The sequence below is a fragment of the Rhinoderma darwinii genome, chromosome 3 (genome assembly GCF_050947455.1).
Source record: "Rhinoderma darwinii isolate aRhiDar2 chromosome 3, aRhiDar2.hap1, whole genome shotgun sequence".
Classification (NCBI taxonomy): Eukaryota; Metazoa; Chordata; class Amphibia; order Anura; family Rhinodermatidae; genus Rhinoderma; species Rhinoderma darwinii.
Window position 1 is genome coordinate 120,020,030 of NC_134689.1, and position 21,003 is coordinate 120,041,032.

Below are 21,003 nucleotides of genomic sequence, written 5' to 3' on the forward strand. Positions count from 1 at the left end.
AAGGAGTGGCTCAAAAAGAAGCACATTAAGGTCATGGAGTGGCCTAGCCAGTCTCCAGACCTTAATCCCATCGAAAACTTATGGAGGGAGCTGAAGATCCGAGTTGCCAAGCGACAGCCTCGAAATCGTAATGATTTACAGATGATCTGCAAAGAGGAGTGGGCCAAAATTCCATCTAACATGTGTGCAAACCTCATCATCAACTACAAAAAACATCTGACTGCTGTGCTTGCCAACAAGGGTTTTGCCACCAAGTATTAAGTCTTGTTTGCCAAAGGGATCAAATACTTATTTCTATGTGCACAATGCAAATAAATATATATAATTTTGACAATGTGATTTTCAGTTTTTTTTTTAATGTAATCTATCTCTCACTGGTAAAATTAACCTAGCCCAAAAATTCTAGACTGTTCATGTCTTTGACAGTGGGCAAACTTACAAAATCAGCAAGGGATCAAATACTTATTTCCTTCACTGTATATATATATATATATATATATATATATATATATAAAATGTATATATATATATTTATTATAAATCAAAGAAGATGTATAACATAGGGCAGGAGTATTACAGTCAACCACAAATCATAACATTTTAGTCAAAAGAAGAAATCGGATATTCATCTCTGGAGCCCGTAGACAATCTGCTTTGCTTCTTAGGTCCCTCCCATGAATAAACCAACAACAATAGCCATGCTTTATGTTATATGCATAGAACTCCAACCCGCATAGTAATAGAAAATGGAACATATAGAGCTACATCAATTGTAGATAAGTATTGAAGGGAGACTACAGCACCAACGCCCAAAGCATCCTCTAAAATAAAGTTCTGACAATGAGAAGGAGGTGCCTTTCCCCACAGAGCCACCCGTATACAAGTGTCCCTTGTGCCTGACAATCCGGGCCTAACATAAGCCCATTGTAGAATTACCATTTTAGTACAGTTTACGGCTAAAACTGCTTGACCTTTTTAGAACACATAACTGTGTACATGATACTACTTAGGCGGGATTCACACGACAGGGTTTCCCGGCCGGGTGCCGGCCGTTCATAAATCGGCTGGCACCCGGTTGCATTAGGAATAATAGACCCCTAATGGGGCTATTCACACAACCTATTTTTTGACGGGCCGGGAAAACCGCTTGTGCACTCTCTCCTCCTCCTCACAGCGCAGAGTGCATGTGAGGAGGAGGAGTCGATGCCATTCGGACGAATGGCTACGCTGGAGATACTGTGTGGCAGGGCAGGGGTGTACAGCAGGTGGAAGGGAGTGCTGCGCTGGCTCATTTCCCCTGCTTGTTACGGTTCCCGACCGCTGGCTGTGTTTTTACGGCCAGCGGTCAGGGTCCTTAAAACCCGAGCCATAGACTTTTTACGGCTCGGGTTTTAACTTGCTGCCCGCGCGATCGGGCAGCTGAATGTCGGGTCTCCGGCTGTCAGAGACTGCCGGGGACCCTGAGGAGAGGATAGAAGCAGCCTTCGCTGCTTCTGTCTTCTCCGATGTCTTTTTACACAGCGTTCAATGAACGCTGTGTATAGGAATAGAGACAGCAGCAGCGGCGCTGACTCTATTCCTCCCGGTGATCATGTGACTGGTCACATGATCGCCGGGTGCCGTTAGTGACAGACTGCTGCTCGGTCTAACTAGACCCAGCACAGTCCTATTAGTGACAATCGTCACTGTGAGAGGGCTGATTTCCTCTGTAACTGGGGCTGCTGTGCAGCCCCAGTTACAGGGGAAAAGCCTGGTGTAAAAGAAAGAAAAAAAATATTAAAAGTTCCAAAAAGGTATTTTTTGACCTTTGAGGGACAGATCATAATAATAAAAAAATAAGTAAAGTGCAAAAAATTCATCCGATTAAAAAACGGTCAGGGAAAAAAACGGATGCAAATTGGGTCCAAATCGGCTGGTAAAAACGGCAACACGGCCCGGAACGGAATCGGAACGGATGCAAACCGGATGCAAACCGGCCGGGAAAATCGGCCAAAAACGGCCGATTCTCTCGGCCGACACTCGGACCCTGTCGTGTGAATGAGGCCTTAGAGTATTATAAGGACTCAGTGGATTGCACATGTCTAGAAAAAGAAAAGACAAGTTGTTTTTCCTATGTTTTGGATTTAATTTCGTGGAATTGAATAGATGCAACTTTATTTCTGAGTAACTCTTTCCATACAGGTAGTCGTTTAATAAAAATACAACATTGATGAAATCTTCAGCACATTATTGATGACAATCACTCACTGTTCCTGCAATCAGCCCCTAACTTACCATAAACAGTGATAGCGGCTGAGTTACTCCGCCGCCTGGCAACTATATTCTTGGCCACACAAGTATAATTCCCAGTGTCTGCTAGGCGAGCCTGTCTCAAAACAAGACTGTGGTCTGTTCCAATGAAAATATTAGAATCTGTATCAGGGTCTAATATGTCCTCATTCTTCAGCCATTCCACCTTAAGCAGAAAAAAAATAAAGTATTGGTTGAAAATGAAAGAAAGAAAAGTCAGAAAAGAGAAACAGTGAATGATAAATTGCCATGCCTTATATCTACTTAAATATCCTTTAGCTTGGTGTTTATGTATAAGAGAACAACATTATAAAGATCTGAAGAAAATATCAAAATTATAGATTGATACCTATATATGCTGCAATTTAGTTACACAATAATGTTGCAATGACAGCGTTTGTTGATGAAAAATGACTACTAAATCTGATCTTAGGACCCATGCACACGACCGTAAAAAATCGTCTGTAATTGCGGACCGCATTTACGGTCCTCAATTACTGACACATTCAATTCTATTTTCAAAGGACACCTTCTAGTTTACTTACGGGAAGGTGTCCGGGCCGTAGAAGTGTACCGCAAAATATACCACTTGCTTGTCCTATCCTTTGCTTTTTACAATCAGTGCTCCCATAAGGGCCGAAAATGCGGGCAGTTGTCGGCGGCCGGCCGTGCCCGCATCACGGCCCGTGATTACGGGCACGGCTGTGTGTATGGGGCCATATACTCACTTTGCTGGCAGAAGGTGCAGTTATCAGTGGCAATGGACATGGAATATTTTTTTCCTCTAAGCTATATATGGCATGGCTAGTACTATAGTACTATCCTAGTATAATGTAAGATGTGAGTGCTATGGTGGGGGTAGTGTAATGGTGTTGGGATGCTTTGCTACCTCTAGATCGAAAAACAGCTTGCTATTACTGGATAAACATTAACCCTACAATGTCTGTTCAGGATGATATATATGGATCACCTTTTGGATTGGCCTGTCCAAAGTCCTGACTTAAACCCCATAAAGATGCTAAATCTGAATTAAACTGTATACCAAAAAATTTGCCTGAACTAGAACCCTTACTATAATGAAGAGAATTGTTTTTTTAATTATTCAGTAGTGATGTGATAGATATCAAATGTCAAATTTTTGGTAGAATTTATTGCTGCTGAAGGTGATGCAACCAATTATTTTGTTTAAGGGGGTAGGTAATTTTCCACATGCATGAGAAGAGCATTGGGGTGATATGTATTCTCTAGTGTTACAATAATATTACATATTGGATGCCATATATTGTAACATGCAGAAAATGGGAATAAGCTCTCTGCTTGGATATTACAATAATCTTGTGGAAGAAAAAGCTTTTCAGTGCTGAACGTGGTCGAAATCTACTTTGCATTCTGTACACTAGACCTTCCATTAGAGGTTAAAAGCATTTTATATCTGTTAGATAGCATTTGACTTAATCCTGTAAGGGCTCGTTCACATATATAAGATAGGCAATCAGTTATAAAAAAAAAAAGTCTGCTCAATGGATCCATTTGTGGTATTCATAGTTCTCATCTCTTTGGATATTATAACCAATGGCTTTGCAGCCCACCTGACAAAAGTAGAGCAGCAACGTTCCTCTTAGGCAGGTCAGATGATTTAAAAGACCTCTAGCGTTATTGCTGGACTCTCCGTCTCTGGGCAGGATGCCCCTAAATACCAACATCCTTTTAATTTGTATTTTTTATTTTTTTGTGACTATCTGATCTATCACAGCACATAACCGAATGTATACAAAATTCTAAGCCCGATCTATTCTATTTTGTTGCTTATAAAACCAGATAAAGTCACATGCCGACAGAACGAGCTAGAATTAATTCTTACATTCTCACCTTGACATGCGGATATGTGAAAGAAATGCACTCAGGTGAGTAATGTTTGGTGACACATTTGTAGCACTCACCTCCGCAGGAGGAATCCCCTCAGGTGGCTGACATAACAAAGTCACCTCCTGATCCAGAGACACTTCCCTTGACACTGGCTCCTTTTCAAAATTCTTTCTGAGGTCTTAATGTTAAAAACAAAAGACATGATATTATAAAGGGATAAATCAGATCTAAAATATGAATAATTAGAAATGCCCGCGCTTCATATCAGGTAAGTCAGACGCACAGTGACATTGAAACGCTTGTGGAAAACAAGAAAACCAGCCAGCATGTATTGGCTTTCCGCTGCAGCTCCTGCCAGCTATGTATAACCACACATTACGGCCTGACAGTGATAGAGAGTGACAGAGAAGGATGTATACATAGTGCCTTCCCCTCCCCTTGGGGTACGCAGGTCTAAAATAAACTAAATTCCACATTCATTTAGCCTGTTCATCTACATTTTTGTTTCTCCCTGCTGAATCCCTGCTCACAGCACACATAGCTGGATTGGTTGTGACAGAAATTGAGGTGGAGGATGTATAGCCCCCCATAGTACTGCTATACTGGCACCCTGTGGCAAAACGCACCATCTCAGTAATAACACAGGCCACCTCATTGCTCACCTGTCTTCTCCTGTTTGCTTTTAGTACCCTAAAAGGAACCTGACAACTATGTTCTCGGCAAACGAAATGCTTGCTTGTATTTACTGTTCGTAAAGCACAAGGATTGTCAGCCGCACAGGCCCGCAACATCACACACCCGATATCTATGATTTAAAACTCCGTATTTATATACTACTAAATAGACAAATGCCTTGAGGAGCTTACAGTCCGCCGGGCACTTGAGTGAGGTAACATAGTGGCAGTGACATGGAAATGCAGTACGAAATCAAAACTGATGCACTCTGGGATAAATGTGTTGATGGCAAGGCTAAGCACATAATCAAGAATATCTGGAGGCATACATTAGCATTGGCAAAAGTCATGTAACACTGTGATCTGACATTTTTTAAAGCAGAGACAGAACATAAAAGTCTTTTAAGCCATAAAACTCGATCAATTCATTTGAATCAATTTGCGGCCTAGTAAGAGATAATCTGAAAAGGTTAGATTCTCTTATTTACGATCAAGTATTTTTCTCTTAGTGATTAGTATACACAAAATGATTTTTTCTATGCCGAAATAATTTTTTCCTGCATCTATTAAATCCTTAAGACTTGCATTGTCTGCACAAGCAGTTTTTAGCTCAGTCAGCATTTACCATGCAACAAGTTTATTACAATGAATATTTGACAGCTATACATATTAGAATAAAGCCTACTAACTATTCATTTGTCTAACCGCCAGAATGGCTGACACCACCATCAAAATTTCATTGAAGTCAGCAAATAATGCTTTAGAATGAAGAATGTATACAACTACAGCTATCCATGTATTCTCAGTAGACTTTGATGGCTTTACTGAGGACTATTTGTTGTAGGGTCATTCCTTCCATCAGATTTTTCCCCAATTGCCGAACACAAAAACAAGATAATAGAGGGATACATAAGGGCAGGAGGGCAATAGAGGCAGGGGGCAAGGGAGAACCATCAGTTTTGCATTGTTTTTGTTAAATATTAGCCGACCCAGAAGGAAGTAGGGTCAGAAATGCTGATAGCATGCAATGATATATATATATATATATATATATATATATATATATATATATATTCTCACCTATTTAGGCTTCAGAACCTAAACATGCTGCATACAAATTGTACAGCTTGTACTCTCTAAAGACAAACATTGGTGGTAGTGTACTGAAAACTCAGTGACAGTAAACGTGGCACTGTTATAGGATGCCACTTTTGTTATACTGTAAGTCAGTTTGTGAAATTTTCTGATCTGCTTGATCTGCCCAGTCAACTGTAAGTGTTATAGTGAATTGGAAGTGTCTAGGAGTAACAACAGCTCAGCCGCAAAGTGTTAGGGCATGCCCCCACGTGGCGGAATTCCTCCGCAACTGTCCACATCAATGCCGCACCTAATCCGGGTTGCGGATTACGGCTGCGGATCTGCCCAAAATGTGCAGTAAATTGATGCGGACTAGCTGCTGCGGACTGCGGGAAAAGTGCTTCCCTTCTCTCTATCAGTGCAGGATAGAGAGAAGGGACAGCACTTTCCCTAGTGAAAGTAAACGAATTTCATACTTACCGGCCGTTGTCTTGGTGACGCGTCCCTCTTTCGGCATCCAGCCCTACCTCCCTGGATGACGCGGCAGTCCATGTGACCGCTGCAGCCTGTGATTGGCTGCAGTCGTCACTTAGACTGAAACGTCATCCTGGGAAGCCGGACTGGAGACAGAAGCAGGGAGTTCTCGGTAAGTATGAACTTCTATTTTTTTACAGGTTGCTGTATATTGGGATCGGTAGTCACTGTCCAGGGTGCAGAAACAGTTACTGCCGATCGCTTAACTCTTTCAGCACCCTGGACAGTGACTATTTACAGACGTCTCCTAGCAACGCTCCCGTCATTACGGGAGCCCCATTGACTTCCTCAGTCTGGCTGTAGACCTAGAAATACATAGGTCCAGCCAGAATGAAGAAATGTCATGTTAAAAAAGCAAGACGCATCCGCAGCACACATAACATGTGCATGACAGCTGCGGACTTCATTGCGGAATTTAGAATCTCCATTGAAGTCAATGGAGAAATTCCGCCATGAGTCCGCAACCAGTCCGCCACTGCTCCGCAACAGACAGAGCATGCTGCGGACACCAAATTCCGCTCCGCAGCCTATGCTCCGCAGCGGAATTTTACGCATCGTCTAAACGAACACTTCTAAATTTAAGTGGAAGTCAATGGAGAAACGGCTCCGCTGCGGATTAACGCTGCGGAGTGTCCGCAGCGGAATTCAAGTGAAATTCCGCCACGTGTGAACCCAGCCTTAGACAATGCGAACTCACAGAGCTGGTCCACTGAATCTTGAAGCACGTGGCACGTAGAAATCATTTATTCTCTGTTGCATCATTCACTACAGTGTTCCAAACTGCCTCTAGAAGTGATATCAGCACAAGAACGGTGCATCGGCTACTTCATGAAATGGGTTTCCCTTAGTACTGGAAATAAACCTAAAATCACCTTGTACAATTCCAATTGTCGACTAGAGTGGTGTAAAACATGTTCTCTGTGGTGATGAATGACATTTCAGAATTTGTCAGTCTGATGGATGAAATCTTGGTTTAATGGAAGCCAGGAGAACGCTACCCACCAGAATGCAGTGCCTACTTTAAAATTTGGTGGAGGAAGGAATAATAGTTTGGAGCTGTATTTGTGGGTTTGGATCTGGCCCATTATTTCCAATAAATAGTAACGTTAAGGCCCTGTTCACACGTGTGTATTTGACGCATACTTTGGTGTGTTTTACGCACTGAAATATGCTTAAAAAAACCGCATAATTAAGCTTCCAATTCCAATCAATGGGAAAGGAGGCTGTTAGTACATACAGTATGTTTTTTATGCAAGCATATTTTAAAAATGCATCGCGTAAAGAAAAGCGTAAGGTCAATTATTTGGTGCATGAAATGCGCTAAAACTGCGCCAAGTGTTCCTATTGGCAACGGGAGTCTTAATTACGCACTGAAAAAGAGCAGAAAGCGCACACAAAATGTGTCATGAAAACACGCCAAAAAGGCGTAAAAAGTATTTAAAAAAGTGCTTTAGAAAAATGCTAACGTATATGACACGTTTACACATCATATTTTTTGAGCATCGTGTGAACATGCCCTAATGCTACAGCATGCAAAGGCATGTTGGACAATCCTTTCAAATGTGTGGCAACAGTTTGAGGCAACCTCTTTCTTGCTCCCGCAGGATTGTGCCCCTGTGAACAAAGCGAGGTCCATAAAGACATGGTGTATTGAGTTTGGTGCGGAAGATCTCGAGTGGCCTGCACAGAGCCCTAAACTCAATCCCATCGAACACCTTTGTGATGAATTGGGATGACGAATGTAAGCCAGACCTTGTCATCCAATCTCAGTGTCTGACCTCACAAATGTTTTTATGGCTGAATGGGTTCAAATTTCCACAGACAATCAAAATCTTGTAGAAAGTCTTCCAAGAAGAGTAAGAAAAGGGGCCCAACTCCATATTAACATACATGGTTTTTAAATGGGATGTCCAACAAGCTCATGGAGTGCGATGATCAGTTGTATTAAATTTTTTGGCCAGAAATTGTATGTATTGTACAACTTCATAATTCAAAAATAGGTACACATATTCAGGCGGATGACTTGTATAATTTGAAGCCCACCTTTCCTTCCAGAATAATATTAGAACCATTCTCCAGCCAATGTTTTAGCTCATCTACCTCAAAATCAATTCAACGAGCTAAATGCTTTCCAAAAGGGACCAGATCCTGCCACTTAATGTTCAGATCACATTGATGCACCACAACCAGTTTAACCCAGTACAAAAAAAAAATTGTATTTCTACATTTACCCTCTCACACCATACTGGTAAAGAAAGTGTAAAATGAAGAGCACAGTGCACAGAGATGGCCTCGAACACAAATCTGTTGGTTTCCTACTGGTAAAGTGTAGGTTTATTAGTATGATTCTGTTCTCTGACAAGTAACTTCTAAGGAAGCGCTCCACAGAAGATGGTATCTTTTACATGTAGAGATAGATACTATTTTTAAAAGCGTCAAAAAAGCATAGGGTATCCATAGAAACCAAATGTTCTATATATGTTAACAAACCTTTGTAATATCTGAATGTCTTGTTTTACCCCCGTTTTAAACAAAGGAAGGGGTTGCCCTGTTTTTACAAACCATTTACAGGTTGTGGGTTTCCCAGGGTAAATCTCATTATAGATGGTCTTTCTGCTAAGACCCACTTGTAATCTGCTATAAAGGCAGCTGACATAAATGGTACTTTTTCCAATGTCAGCGCTGCCGACCTGTGCGCTACACTTAATACAACTTTTGCCTCTGGTTAGTAAAGGATTGGCAGGGGTGTAGATATAGAGGGTGCAGAGGTTGCAGCTGCACCCAGGCACTGGAGTCTGACAGTGCTTGAAGACTTGGAAGATTTTTTTAAAAATGGGGCCCTTGGCAAAAATCAAAGTAGCCCCCAATATTGCAATTTATCTAGGACAGTGAGGGAGATAATGGAAGTCCCTGGGGGTTCAGTGCAATAAAGGTTTAGATGCTTTATATTTAGGTTGCTCTTGTGGATCCAATCCTCGGCAGCCCCCTAGAAAACGGGTTCTGCACAATTGCTAAGATTACCATCCCCCTGCCTAAGGGGGCGCTTTGAGACCCCATATGAGTACCCACATGAGTAATTTTCAAGATGATAGGTGGAGGACCCAGTTATAGATTTGTACAAAACTTCTGATTAATGTTCATTTTTTATTATAGGTATCCAGAAAAGAGATGAGTGAAATAATGCGGCAAAACTCTACTGATGCAGTAGTATGTGAACTATGAGAATCTCAAATCAATTTGAAAATACAAATCATGACCAAGACATATTCACTTACCTGTAAAAATACAGTACAAGGGCACATTCAGACGTGGCGGAATTTTTCAGTTGCAAATGTTGGTGCGGATTTGGGGCAATTACGCAACGAATCTGCACCAACATTTGCATATTTGACAAGTAATTCAGACGTTGCAGAAAACACAGCGTACTTGCCACAGATTTCAGTTTCCATTTTTTTTCACGGAAACAAAAGTTCTGCAGATTGCACTTTTGCTTCCGTACTAAAAAATGGAAAACCTAGCGAACGGAGACAAATGGAAAGCAACTGCAACAAAATAATTGCCATTGAAATCAATTGTAATTGTAATGGAACCGTTGCTTTCCGTTTAGTCTTTCGATCCTCTCTTACTGTGACGGAAGAGAGGTAAACGTATATTAGCGGTAGTGTGAACTTAGCCTAACTTGACAAATTAAGTTTTCTTCTGCTGTTTACATGGCATTACTCAATTATTGGGTGAATATTTACATGTGGGACTGCAGTGGTACTTTCTCTTGATGTACAATACTGCATGACATATCCCAACAACTGTAGTCAATCATTCAACTCAGCTAATACAACCCTCTTTATTTAGCTCAAGCCAGCAAAAAACACAAGCAGACAAACCTACAAACAAAAAAATACATTAAAAACACATTGGAAGCATATGGTAAAATGTTTCTGAACATGTCCACCTTCTCTAAAGTAAATCCAATGACCTGAGAATATGTCCACCAGTTTTCTTGACAAATATGATGTTTGTGCCGAGTGCCATATTTATGAATCCGCTGCGCATCGAACCACTCATTTATCAAAAATTTCCAAAATTATTCTAAGAAAAAATGTTGGAAAACAACATCAGGACGAACGTAGTGTTGTTTTAAGACACCGGCAGATTAAATTAGCAGATTTTTTTTTACATTTTTTTAGTGTGGATGTTACATTAAAGTCTATAGTAAAATATAAAATATACTACATACAACTGCGTTTTGGTTTGTGGCATTTTTAAGGCAATTTTGTGGCCAGTGGCGTTTTGTTCCAAACACAAAATGCACTGGGAATGGCGTTTTTCAGCCATATTTTTTCCCATAGGCTTAGCACTTCAAAAGTGTCAGAAAATAGCATGTATAAAATTACACTAATTGAAAAATGCCACCAAAAAGGCCACTAAAAACACCATAAAAAAATATGTTACATTTGAATAACGCTAGCATTTTTTAGAAGCGTTTTTTAATGCAGTTTCTTTACCAGAATAATTCTGTGTGTGAAGAAGGCCTGAAGAGGAAAGCAGAGAAAGAGAGTAAAGGGCCTTTTACACTGACCGACGATGTATGGGACCATGGACTTTCTTTTGAGCTCGTACACCGCTACATCGGCATTCCGAGAAAAGCCAAACAGAAATGAAGCGGCTCAGCGCTCACACGAGCGCTTCTGCTGCTTTGCTTTAGAGATTGGTGGGGGTCTCAGTGCTCGGACCCCCACAGATCAAAACTTCTGACATGTCACTATGACATGTCAAAAGTTTGTTGAACATTTAGTTGCCCTTTAATAAAGTGGGGAAATAAAAATGACATTGTGCATCCATATACTATATATGCATGTGCTCTTATATTATACACAAGTGTGCCATGTGTTTGAGCCCTAAGGGTACCACAAGGCCATAATTGATTAACGTTGTCTTATATAAACATGTAAATTCTGTATTATAAAGCGCACTCATGCGGAAGCGTGGAAGAATAATTGATAGTAATTAGTAGAAGTTCTTAGCCTTTGCTAGACCACAACACGTATTAAGACTGGGAATCAGGTTAGGAAGCCATGCTTCAGTTTAGAAATAATAATGTAATTCTTTATAATGAATTTACCTTTGCTAGGTGTTTTTTTTATGTGAATGTTAATGTTGGGTATTGTGCACAGTATTCTTGTTTCCAGACATAATTATTAATTTGTTTATTCATTTGCAATGCTCCTGTATTGTAGTTTCCAAGCAAGAACAATGAGGACACCACATAATAGGGGCACAGACAGAATAATAATGGAGCAAACTTTGTTTTATTTCAAGAACTAAAAGTTATGAATAGAAGTTAAGAATATGAAGTACAACTCTAAATTTGTCATTATATAATAGACATCATCCTGGTTGTTCATTTCTACACAAGTGCATGCCGTGCCAGTTCATACGACAAATAACAATTTAATAGCCTACTTCAAGATTCACACGCTGTCCCCTCCCAATAAAACCCTGTCTTCTGTATGTTTATTGGTACCATATTCCATGCATGTAGAAATGAATATATTCCTGCACAGTAATGCAGAGTGAGCAAATATGGCAGAGGTGGCTGGTTAGATGCCATTCAAGAAACCTAAGGCCGGGTTCCCACGGGTCAGATACGCTGTGTAAAAATCACGCAGCATATCCAAACTAGAACCCGAAGCACCTTCCGTCCTAAAAATCGCACCACATTGTGTTTCGGTTTTTCGGACTGAATTTTGGCTACGTAAAAAAAGCACTAATACTTACCCCCTCCCTCCTTTGACGTCCGCTCCAACCTCTTACGATGACATTGCAGGCCATGTGACGCTGCAGCCAGTCACATGGGAAGAAGGAGAAAGTTCTGGGATAAGTATGATTTTGCAATTACGCTGCAAAAGTCGCAACACTTGGCTTTCTGTTGTAGATTTTGCATCCCCATTGAATTCAATGGGGAAAACTCAAAACAGAAAATCAACAAAAACGCAGCATAAATTGACATGCTGGGGAATTAAAGTCTGCACCGCAGGTCAATTTATTAACGTTTACGCTGCGGTTTTTTTCTGCAGAGTGGGGTTGAGATTTACTAAATCTCATCCAATTTGCTGCTACTGTAAATGCTGCGGAATCTCCGCACACAATTCCGTTGCGGAAATTCCTCTGCGTTTAAGCTACATGGGAACACGTGGTATATTTTGTTGCCATTCATCTAAATCCGTGTGCAAGCTGCAGAAACAAATCCATTTGGATAAATGGAACAGACACTTCTGCAAAAAAACTTACCGGGTGTGACTACACCCTACTAATGGAAGCACAGAATCAAAGAAGCAGAGATTTGCCCCACCCTAACCCCATTCATAAAGATGCAGTCATCCAATGGCACAAAATACGCAACAATATTTTTGCAGCGGAATTACTTTTGCAGATTTTGTGGCAAATTTGCTGCTTATTTCTGTTATGTATTTCAGTGCATAATTTCACACAGAATTGAAGTGTATGATGAAATTCCAAAACCATGTATATGTTCCGGATTTTGTTTCCACCCATAGTGAATTTCTGCAGCAGATTTTTGTGTTACAGAAATTTACACCATGTTTAACCTCAGGACAATCCTGTGTTCTCAGTCTGGGTGCCCAGTTCTAGTGAGGTGAATAACAACCCTGAATGAATTGTTCCACATATTAGTGGTCACATCAGACTGTCCCCACACTAGGGCCACATAGTCCCTATTTACCGGAGACACCTGACAGATATTCCCTACTAATGTCCTCATGAAGTAGTGTTGGTCAAATAAGCAGTGCCAGCAAATTAATAACATCAATACCAAATTGGACATACAGTTGTGTCCTCCTCGTATTATCACGTAAGTACATGAAATATTATCACATTTGCCATAAAATATTTTCAGTCATATGAAATTGCCCACAGAGCAGCTACTGTTACAATACTGTCCATAACCATGTGCCACAAGAACAGTACCCGTATAAATTGTTCGCAAGTCAGAGATGAGCAAATTGGGCAGAAAGGATTACAGACGTATTCCAGGACAGTTCCAGGAATCCAGGACAGTCTCACTGAATCGTGGACACTTGTTTGGCATGAAAGAAGCCGACGGATCACATGTGGTTTGTGACTACATTGTGGCCACCCTATAAACATGATCTCAATGTGGTAAATATACCAGGCTATGTAGGCAGTGATTAGAACATTTACTATAGAATGCTAGATATTGTCAATAACCTCTGGATACTAGGTGTACAATTGTTAGAGCAAGATTTTGTAAAACCAGGGCTGGACAGTTTTGACTAAAACACTGCAGTAAAATGTTTGCTAGGAAGACTTCAAGAAATGATGAGAATACATTTTTGCTGTTTAATTACATTTTTTGGGGGCTTTGGCATTTTTCTTTGACTTCAAAAATGCCTGGAAAATGTTTGTACAAAAAGACACTATAAAAAATGCCACCCAGAACGCATGTAAAAACACAATACAAAACGTTAGAGAATGCAGGAATATATACATGCACAGTAAAATACATAAAACCCTACCTGAACCCAGCCTAAGGTCAGATTCAGAGCGTATTCATATCTTGGCCCGACCGTGGGTCTAATTACCTGAACAAACCGCATCATAGGTCCCTAACACATATAATGTTTGCTACGCAAATCTAATATATTCTTGTCTGTTAGAAAGGATATTATGCATTCACTATCACAAACCACATTTCACAACATCGTTCATAGTAGACTGCGGATATCATTAAATATAGCTTACATCTAAATCACAATTTTGCATAAGTTTCATTTGGGCATTTATTGTTATCCAAACCCACAAAGCCTGGATTACAGTATGTCAGAACCAGCCTTTTCTCTGATATTATTCAATTTTTAAAGTACTAAAGCAAGCATTCTCAAATTTTCCAAAATGACTATCAACCTGCCAAGTTACATACATAACCTTTTTTCTTTTTATGCTATAATATTTTTTTTTCACAATGTTACGTAGCAATAAGGGTTTAATATGAAAGGAACAGCACAATAAACAAAAATAATAAGACCATACAGTATCAAGTGGCAAGTAACCTGTAAGTAAAGACAAATAAAAAGAGCATTAAATAAAATAAAACTGTGCTGGGACTGAGACATAATAAAATGAGACAAATATCTAGTTGCGCTCAAGGCATAATAAAACACAGCAAACACAACATAAAGCAATTCTCAAAATAGTCACAATATGAATAATGTATAGTGGATGGAAGTACTATAGGTATTATAGTATTGTGTGAAGAGTGACCTTCAGATATGCCGCATATCTGAAGATGTACATATCTGAAGAATTATCTAGGCATACATTTTTAGACCTTTCCTTAGAAAACTTAGATATAAACAATAAGCCTCAATATGTTGTGTGTCATATTTTCTGTGATTTTCCCCCTTGGGGACCAATAAAGCACTGTTAGCAGATAAACACATATATGACATCAAATGGGTATTTTGCATCCCCATTGGAAGCAAATAAATGGGTTATTGGAAGAGGTAATAATATACCACCTGCAGTCAACTATTATAATACAGGCAAGGAGAATAACGAGGTAGTGAATTATGACAGATCAGATGAATACTCATCTACGTGAATGCAGTCATTCTGATAGAACCACATTTCCCAACATTTTAAACTGTTGTAAAGGCATAGTTATGGATTATATCTAAAGACTGGACTGTTAGGCTAAATGCACATAGTGTCTGTGCACCACATTTAATGTATACACAGAGAGAATCTCCCGGCGTATACATTGAATGTGTGTATAGGCTCCTATTCAACTGACGGAGGTGAAAAGTATGTCCTCTTGGCCTCTGTCAGGCCAACATGTGTCGGCATACTATTTTTTCACTATAGGAAAGCGCAGCAGAATGTACTTTCCATTACAGAGCAAAAAAAGTTACCGTGCGTTATTCTTTTTTCAATGAAATACAATGCGTGACAATACCACTTTATGGCACACACCTCCGTCAGACATATACGTTGTGGATTGAGCTTAACTGCTATTATGTCTTCTTCACACTCCAAACAAAGAAGAGGAAATTCCTGTTCTTCTATCTCTATCACATATGTAAAGAAGCTGCAGCAGCGTGGAGGACACTACACGGCAGTAATGAGCAGTATAGCTGTGAATCCAGCACTGGTGTGACATATAACACTTACTATAAGCTGTAGCAGTGTCTCTGTTTGTCTGTGTCTCCCACTCTGCTCCTGCTCCCTCCCCTCTCTATAGATTTGTATGGGCAGCTGTAACATTATTCCTCAGTGAGCTGTTTAGTCTTGAGGAGACGGAAAAAGTAAATTCAGAGTAAGTGACTATTGTGCGGGGCTAGGGGACGTAAAGGAGCCTGATAAGTGGAGAAAGATACTTTTTTTCTCTTTTAAAGTACATTACAAAGTTTCTTATATTTGGTTGTACTTTTGATCTATGCAAAATGTGTTCAAAGTGTAGTGCCTATTTAATCTTCTGTCAAGTCACATTCAGAAGATTAAACCTTGAGCATTGGTAAACACCTAAACAGCACGGATTTCTTAGAGCTCATAGAACACTACTGATGACATCTTCTAACATGTCTTAGAGACAACCCCTTTCAAATTGGAGCCGCTGCGGAAAACAGCTGATCAGGTGCAGCTACTAGCACCTCCAGCAAACAGCTTATTTTGCCAGAGCCGCAGCCTATACATCCTTCCTGCAGGAGAAATTAAGTATTACATGACGGACATTCAGGTTAATGGCCATCCATGTAATAAATGGACGGCTGGAGGCATTTAGAAGGGTATTGTCGTCATGAGATAAACCTTTTTACTTCAGTATATAACAAACATTGCCAAAGTAGCCTTTTTCTCCCCCCTTTATCTCTAAAGCTGGCCATTTAGGCCAGGTTCAGACATGGAGGAAAAATTCAGCTGCAGATTTTACTGTGAATTTACGGAAAATCCACAGCCAGACTGAGGCAAAGTCTGCATGTGTTATATGCAAATTTTGGTACAGATTTTGTTGTAGGTTTGGCAGGGATTTTACCCTTTGCATTGCAATTGTATATTTGCGAGAGAATGGGCATGCAGTGGATTTGAAAATAACACCATGTATGGCTAGCTTATAACTGGTAGTTAAAAGCCAAATATAGCCATAAAGGTCTGGTTTAGGCAACTCATTTTCAAATACCCTAGTAGGGAATTTTGATCCACATCTATTAGTGGGGAGTGTGGCTAAAAAGAGCATGTCCTACTCTTTAGGACCCAGGACATCCATACATTTCATGGATAGCCTATTGATTTAAATTAGAGCTTTGCAGTGATTCATTTCCCCTGTGCTAGTGCTGAAAAGGAACTGAACACTTAGGCTACATTCACATGAGCGTATCAGATTCACGTGCGTGAAAAACGCGTGTGAATCTGGTCCGTTATGCATCAGTGTGCTTTGTGAGGGCATGCGTTATTCACGCACTCGCAAAGCACATCTTTTTTTTTTTTTATTATTTTCAATTGAATTGATGCGTAAATCATGCACATCCGTGTGCTATGCGTGATTTTCATGCACCCATTGACTTCAATGGGCGATAGGTGCATGAAAAACACACCAATATAGGACATGCAGTGAGTTTTACGCAACAGACACATGCTGCGTGAAAACTCCTGCATGTGTGAACGGCCCCATTGAAATCAATGGGTCCGTATGTTGCACGTGATTTCCCTGTGCAGCACATGGACATTATTCACGTTCGTCTGAATGAGCCTTTACTGCAAGGATTATTGCTACAGGTCCGAGCAGTGGGACACCTGTAAACAGCTTGTTGGGTGATCCTTTTAACAAAAATGGATTGTACAAAGAGTACAACCCTTATACTTATCTTGGCAAATATCTTATATATATGGCAGTAAAAGATAGGGAAAGGTGTGTTTGTGTATATCCAAGCCTCTTTAGGTCTTCATTGCCCTTTAGTTCAGTGACCATTTAGTCTTGGACTAAAGACCCAAGCTGACTGATTGCTAGGAATACCCTGCCTGACAAACTCTCATAAAAGGCTGCTGGTGTTAGGCAGTCTATACATAGTAACCAGTATCTCCCAAATAGTCCAGCTGTACAGCTGGACTGCCACTGTGTTGACACTGTGTTAAAAACATAAAATGTAAAAATATAAATGGACACTAACTTTTCAAACAACTTATGCTAATCTAATAGTACACCTGATATATATATATATATATATATATATATATATATATATATATATATATATATATATATATATAACAATTTACTTATTGTTAAAATGTAGTAGTTTTAAACATTCAAATTCTGTGTGAAGTTGCTGCCACTAGGTGGCTCCCTTCCTGTAAATGGCTGTCCACTCCATGTTGTCAAGAAAAATCTGTCTTTAGTAACTGCAGGAAGAAAGTGTGGGGGGTGTCTTTCAGCCTATCCATAGAAGGATATAGAGTGTGATACAAAGATACACTGCCCATAGAAGTCTATGGAGAGGGAAGGGGGCAGCAAGAGGAGGGAGCAGGGTAATAAAGACACAAACATGCTGCCCATAGAAGTTTATGGAGGAAGGAGGGGGCAAAGGACGAGGGAGCAGAGGAAGAGAAGAAGACACAGACATGCTGACTATACAAGTCTATGGAGAGGGGGAGCATGAGCAGAGTGAGAGAGACACAGAGCAAAGCTGTAGCTTCTGGTAAGAGTTATATGTCACCCCAGTGCTAGATACAAATCTACACTGCTCATTACTGTTATGTAATCTCATGGATGCTACAGTTTAAAAATATATACAGTATACATAAAAAAATATATAAAAATATAAATATAAAAAATATATAAAAAATATAAAAAATATACAATACAGCGCTCATATATATATATATATATATATATATATATATATATATATATATATATATATAGAAAGAAATATAGATCACAGCAACGGCACCAGGACTTCAGAGTAGATGAAAGCAAAAAGTGGATTTATTCACCTCAATCAAGCAACGTTTCGGTTCAACATGAACCTTTCTCAAGCCATGAGAAAGGCTTGAGAAAGGTTCATGTTGAACCGAAACGTTGCTTGATTGAGGTGAATAAATCCACTTTTTGCTTTCATCTACTCTGAAGTCCTGGTGCCGTTGCTGTGATCTATATTTCTTTCTATTTTGAAGTTGGGGAACTGATTCACCCCCAGGTAACGAGCACATGGCCTGATTTTTTGCAAATCTTTGGAGTGCTGTGTTCATCTACTGTTGCACTGTATATATATATATATATATATATATATATATATATATATATATATATATATATACAGTGAAGGAAATAAGTATTTGATCCCTTGCTGATTTTGTAAGTTTGCCCACTGTCAAAGTAATGAACAGTCTAGAATTTTTAGGCTTGGTTAATTTTACCAGTGAGAGACAGATTATATTAAAAAAACAACAGAAAATCACATAGTCAAAATGATATATATTTATTTGCATTGTGCACAGAGAAATAAGTATTTGATCCCCTACCAACCATTAAGAGTTCAGCCTCCACCAGACCAGACCAGTTACACGCTCCAAATCAACTTGGTGCCTGCATTAAAGACAGCTGTCTTAAATTGTCACCTGCATAAAAGACTCCTGTCCACAGACTCAATTAATCAGTCTGACTCTAACCTCTACAACATGGGCAAGACCAAAGAGCTTTCTAAGGATGTCAGGGACAAGATCATAGACCTGCACAAGGCTGGAATGGGCTACAAAACCATAAGTAAGACGCTGGGTGAGAAGGAGACAACTGTTGGTGCAATAGTAAGAAAATGGAAGACATACAAAATGACTGTAAATCAACATCGATCTGGGGCTCCATGCAAAATCTCACCTCGTGGGGTATCCTTGATCCTGAGGAAGGTGAGAGCTCAGCCGAAAACTACACGGGGGAACTTGTTAATGATCTCAAGGCAGCTGGGACCACAGTCACCAAGAAAACCATTGGTAACACATTACGCTGAAATGTCTGGATGATTCTGAGAGTGATTGGGAGAAGGTGCTCTGGTCAGATGAGACTAAAATTGAGCTCTTTGGCATTAACTCAACTCGCCGTTTTTGCAGGAAGATAAATGCTGCCTATGACCCAAAGATCACCGTCCCCACTGTCAAACATGGAGGTGGAAACATTATGTTTTGGGGGTGTTTCTCTGCTAAGGGCACAGGACTACTTCACCGCATCAATGGGAGAATGGATGTAGCCATGTACCGTCAAATCCTGAGTGACAACCTCCTTCCCTCCACCAGGACATTAAAAATGGCTCGTGGCTGGGTCTTCCAGCACGACAATGACCCGAAACATACAGCCAAGGCAACAAGGGAGTGGCTCAAAAAGAAGCACATTAAGGTCATGGAGTGGCCTAGCCAGTCTCCAGACCTTAATCCCATCGAAAACTTATGGAGGGAGCTGAAGATCCGAGTTGCCAAGCGACAGCCTCGAAATCTTAATGATTTACAGATGATCTGCAAAGAGGAGTGGGCCAAAATTACATCTAACATGTGTGTAAACCTCATCATCAACTACAAAAGACGTCTGACTGCTGTGCTTGCCAACAAGGGTTTTGCCACCAAGTATTAAGTCTTGTTTGCCAAAGGGATCAAATACTTATTTCTCTGTGCACAATGCAAATAAATATATATAATTTTGACAATGTGATTTTCTGTTTTTTTGTTTTTTTTTTAGATAATCTATGTCTCACTGGTAAAATTAACCTAGCCTAAAAATTCTAGACTGTTCATGTCTTTGACAGTGGGCAAACTTACATAATCAGCAAGGGATCAAATACTTATTTCCTTCACTGTATGTATATAGAAGAAATAGGCAGCACCCTGTAAAATAAAGTGAAAAATGGGGGGTACTTTATTACCCTCAGCACAACGTTTTAGCTCTGTCCACTAGAGCCTTTCTCAAGCTACCACAAACTGCTTGTGCTGCTGGACTGTAGAATGCCTGTATATATATATATATATATATATATATATATATATATATATATGATAAACAGAAATAGAACAGGATTTTCCTCTTTTTTTGTGTGCTGTGTATAGAAGACACAATAGCATTTAGGCTCCATCCACTAGCTCAGAGCGAACTGAGAATTAGAGATAGAGCCTGCAGAGCTGAAAAATTTGAAAAAATACCATATACAAATCATACAATGGCCAGTAATAGTGTTATTCGTCATGTACACACATATGGCAGATTATTCTAAAAGTCATCTGAAAAGTTAAGTACGTTTTAAAGTTCTCCTTGGTAATATATTCAAATAATAAAAAATGATATAAAAAATTGTTTGGTCATAAAAGAAGGAGGTCCTACAGGCATGAAACTGTTAAAATCACAGTCATTCAGTCGTTTCTTCAATATACTGAATTTGGATGTGTTGTTTATTTGCACTTTATGGTTGAGACACTTGTGCATCTAATGTTACTCCTTACTGCAGCCGCTGCTTAGGATAGATCCCTGTGGGTTAAGTAGAAATCTTTCCACTAG

General features: G+C 39.8%; 1 protein-coding gene across 3 annotated transcripts in view; it reads right to left on the reverse strand.

The window, feature by feature from the left end:
- The window catches only part of UNC5A (unc-5 netrin receptor A), a 331,913-nt gene that overhangs the window by 59,214 nt on the left and 251,696 nt on the right, over positions 1–21,003 (reverse strand). For all 3 annotated transcript variants that reach the window (XM_075856631.1, XM_075856630.1, XM_075856629.1), the window contains 2 exons: positions 4,230–4,333; positions 2,275–2,455 (listed from right to left, as the gene is read on the reverse strand). In XM_075856631.1, coding sequence (XP_075712746.1) covers positions 2,275–2,455; positions 4,230–4,333 — 285 coding nt within the window. The remainder of the gene's footprint in view (positions 1–2,274; positions 2,456–4,229; positions 4,334–21,003) is intronic.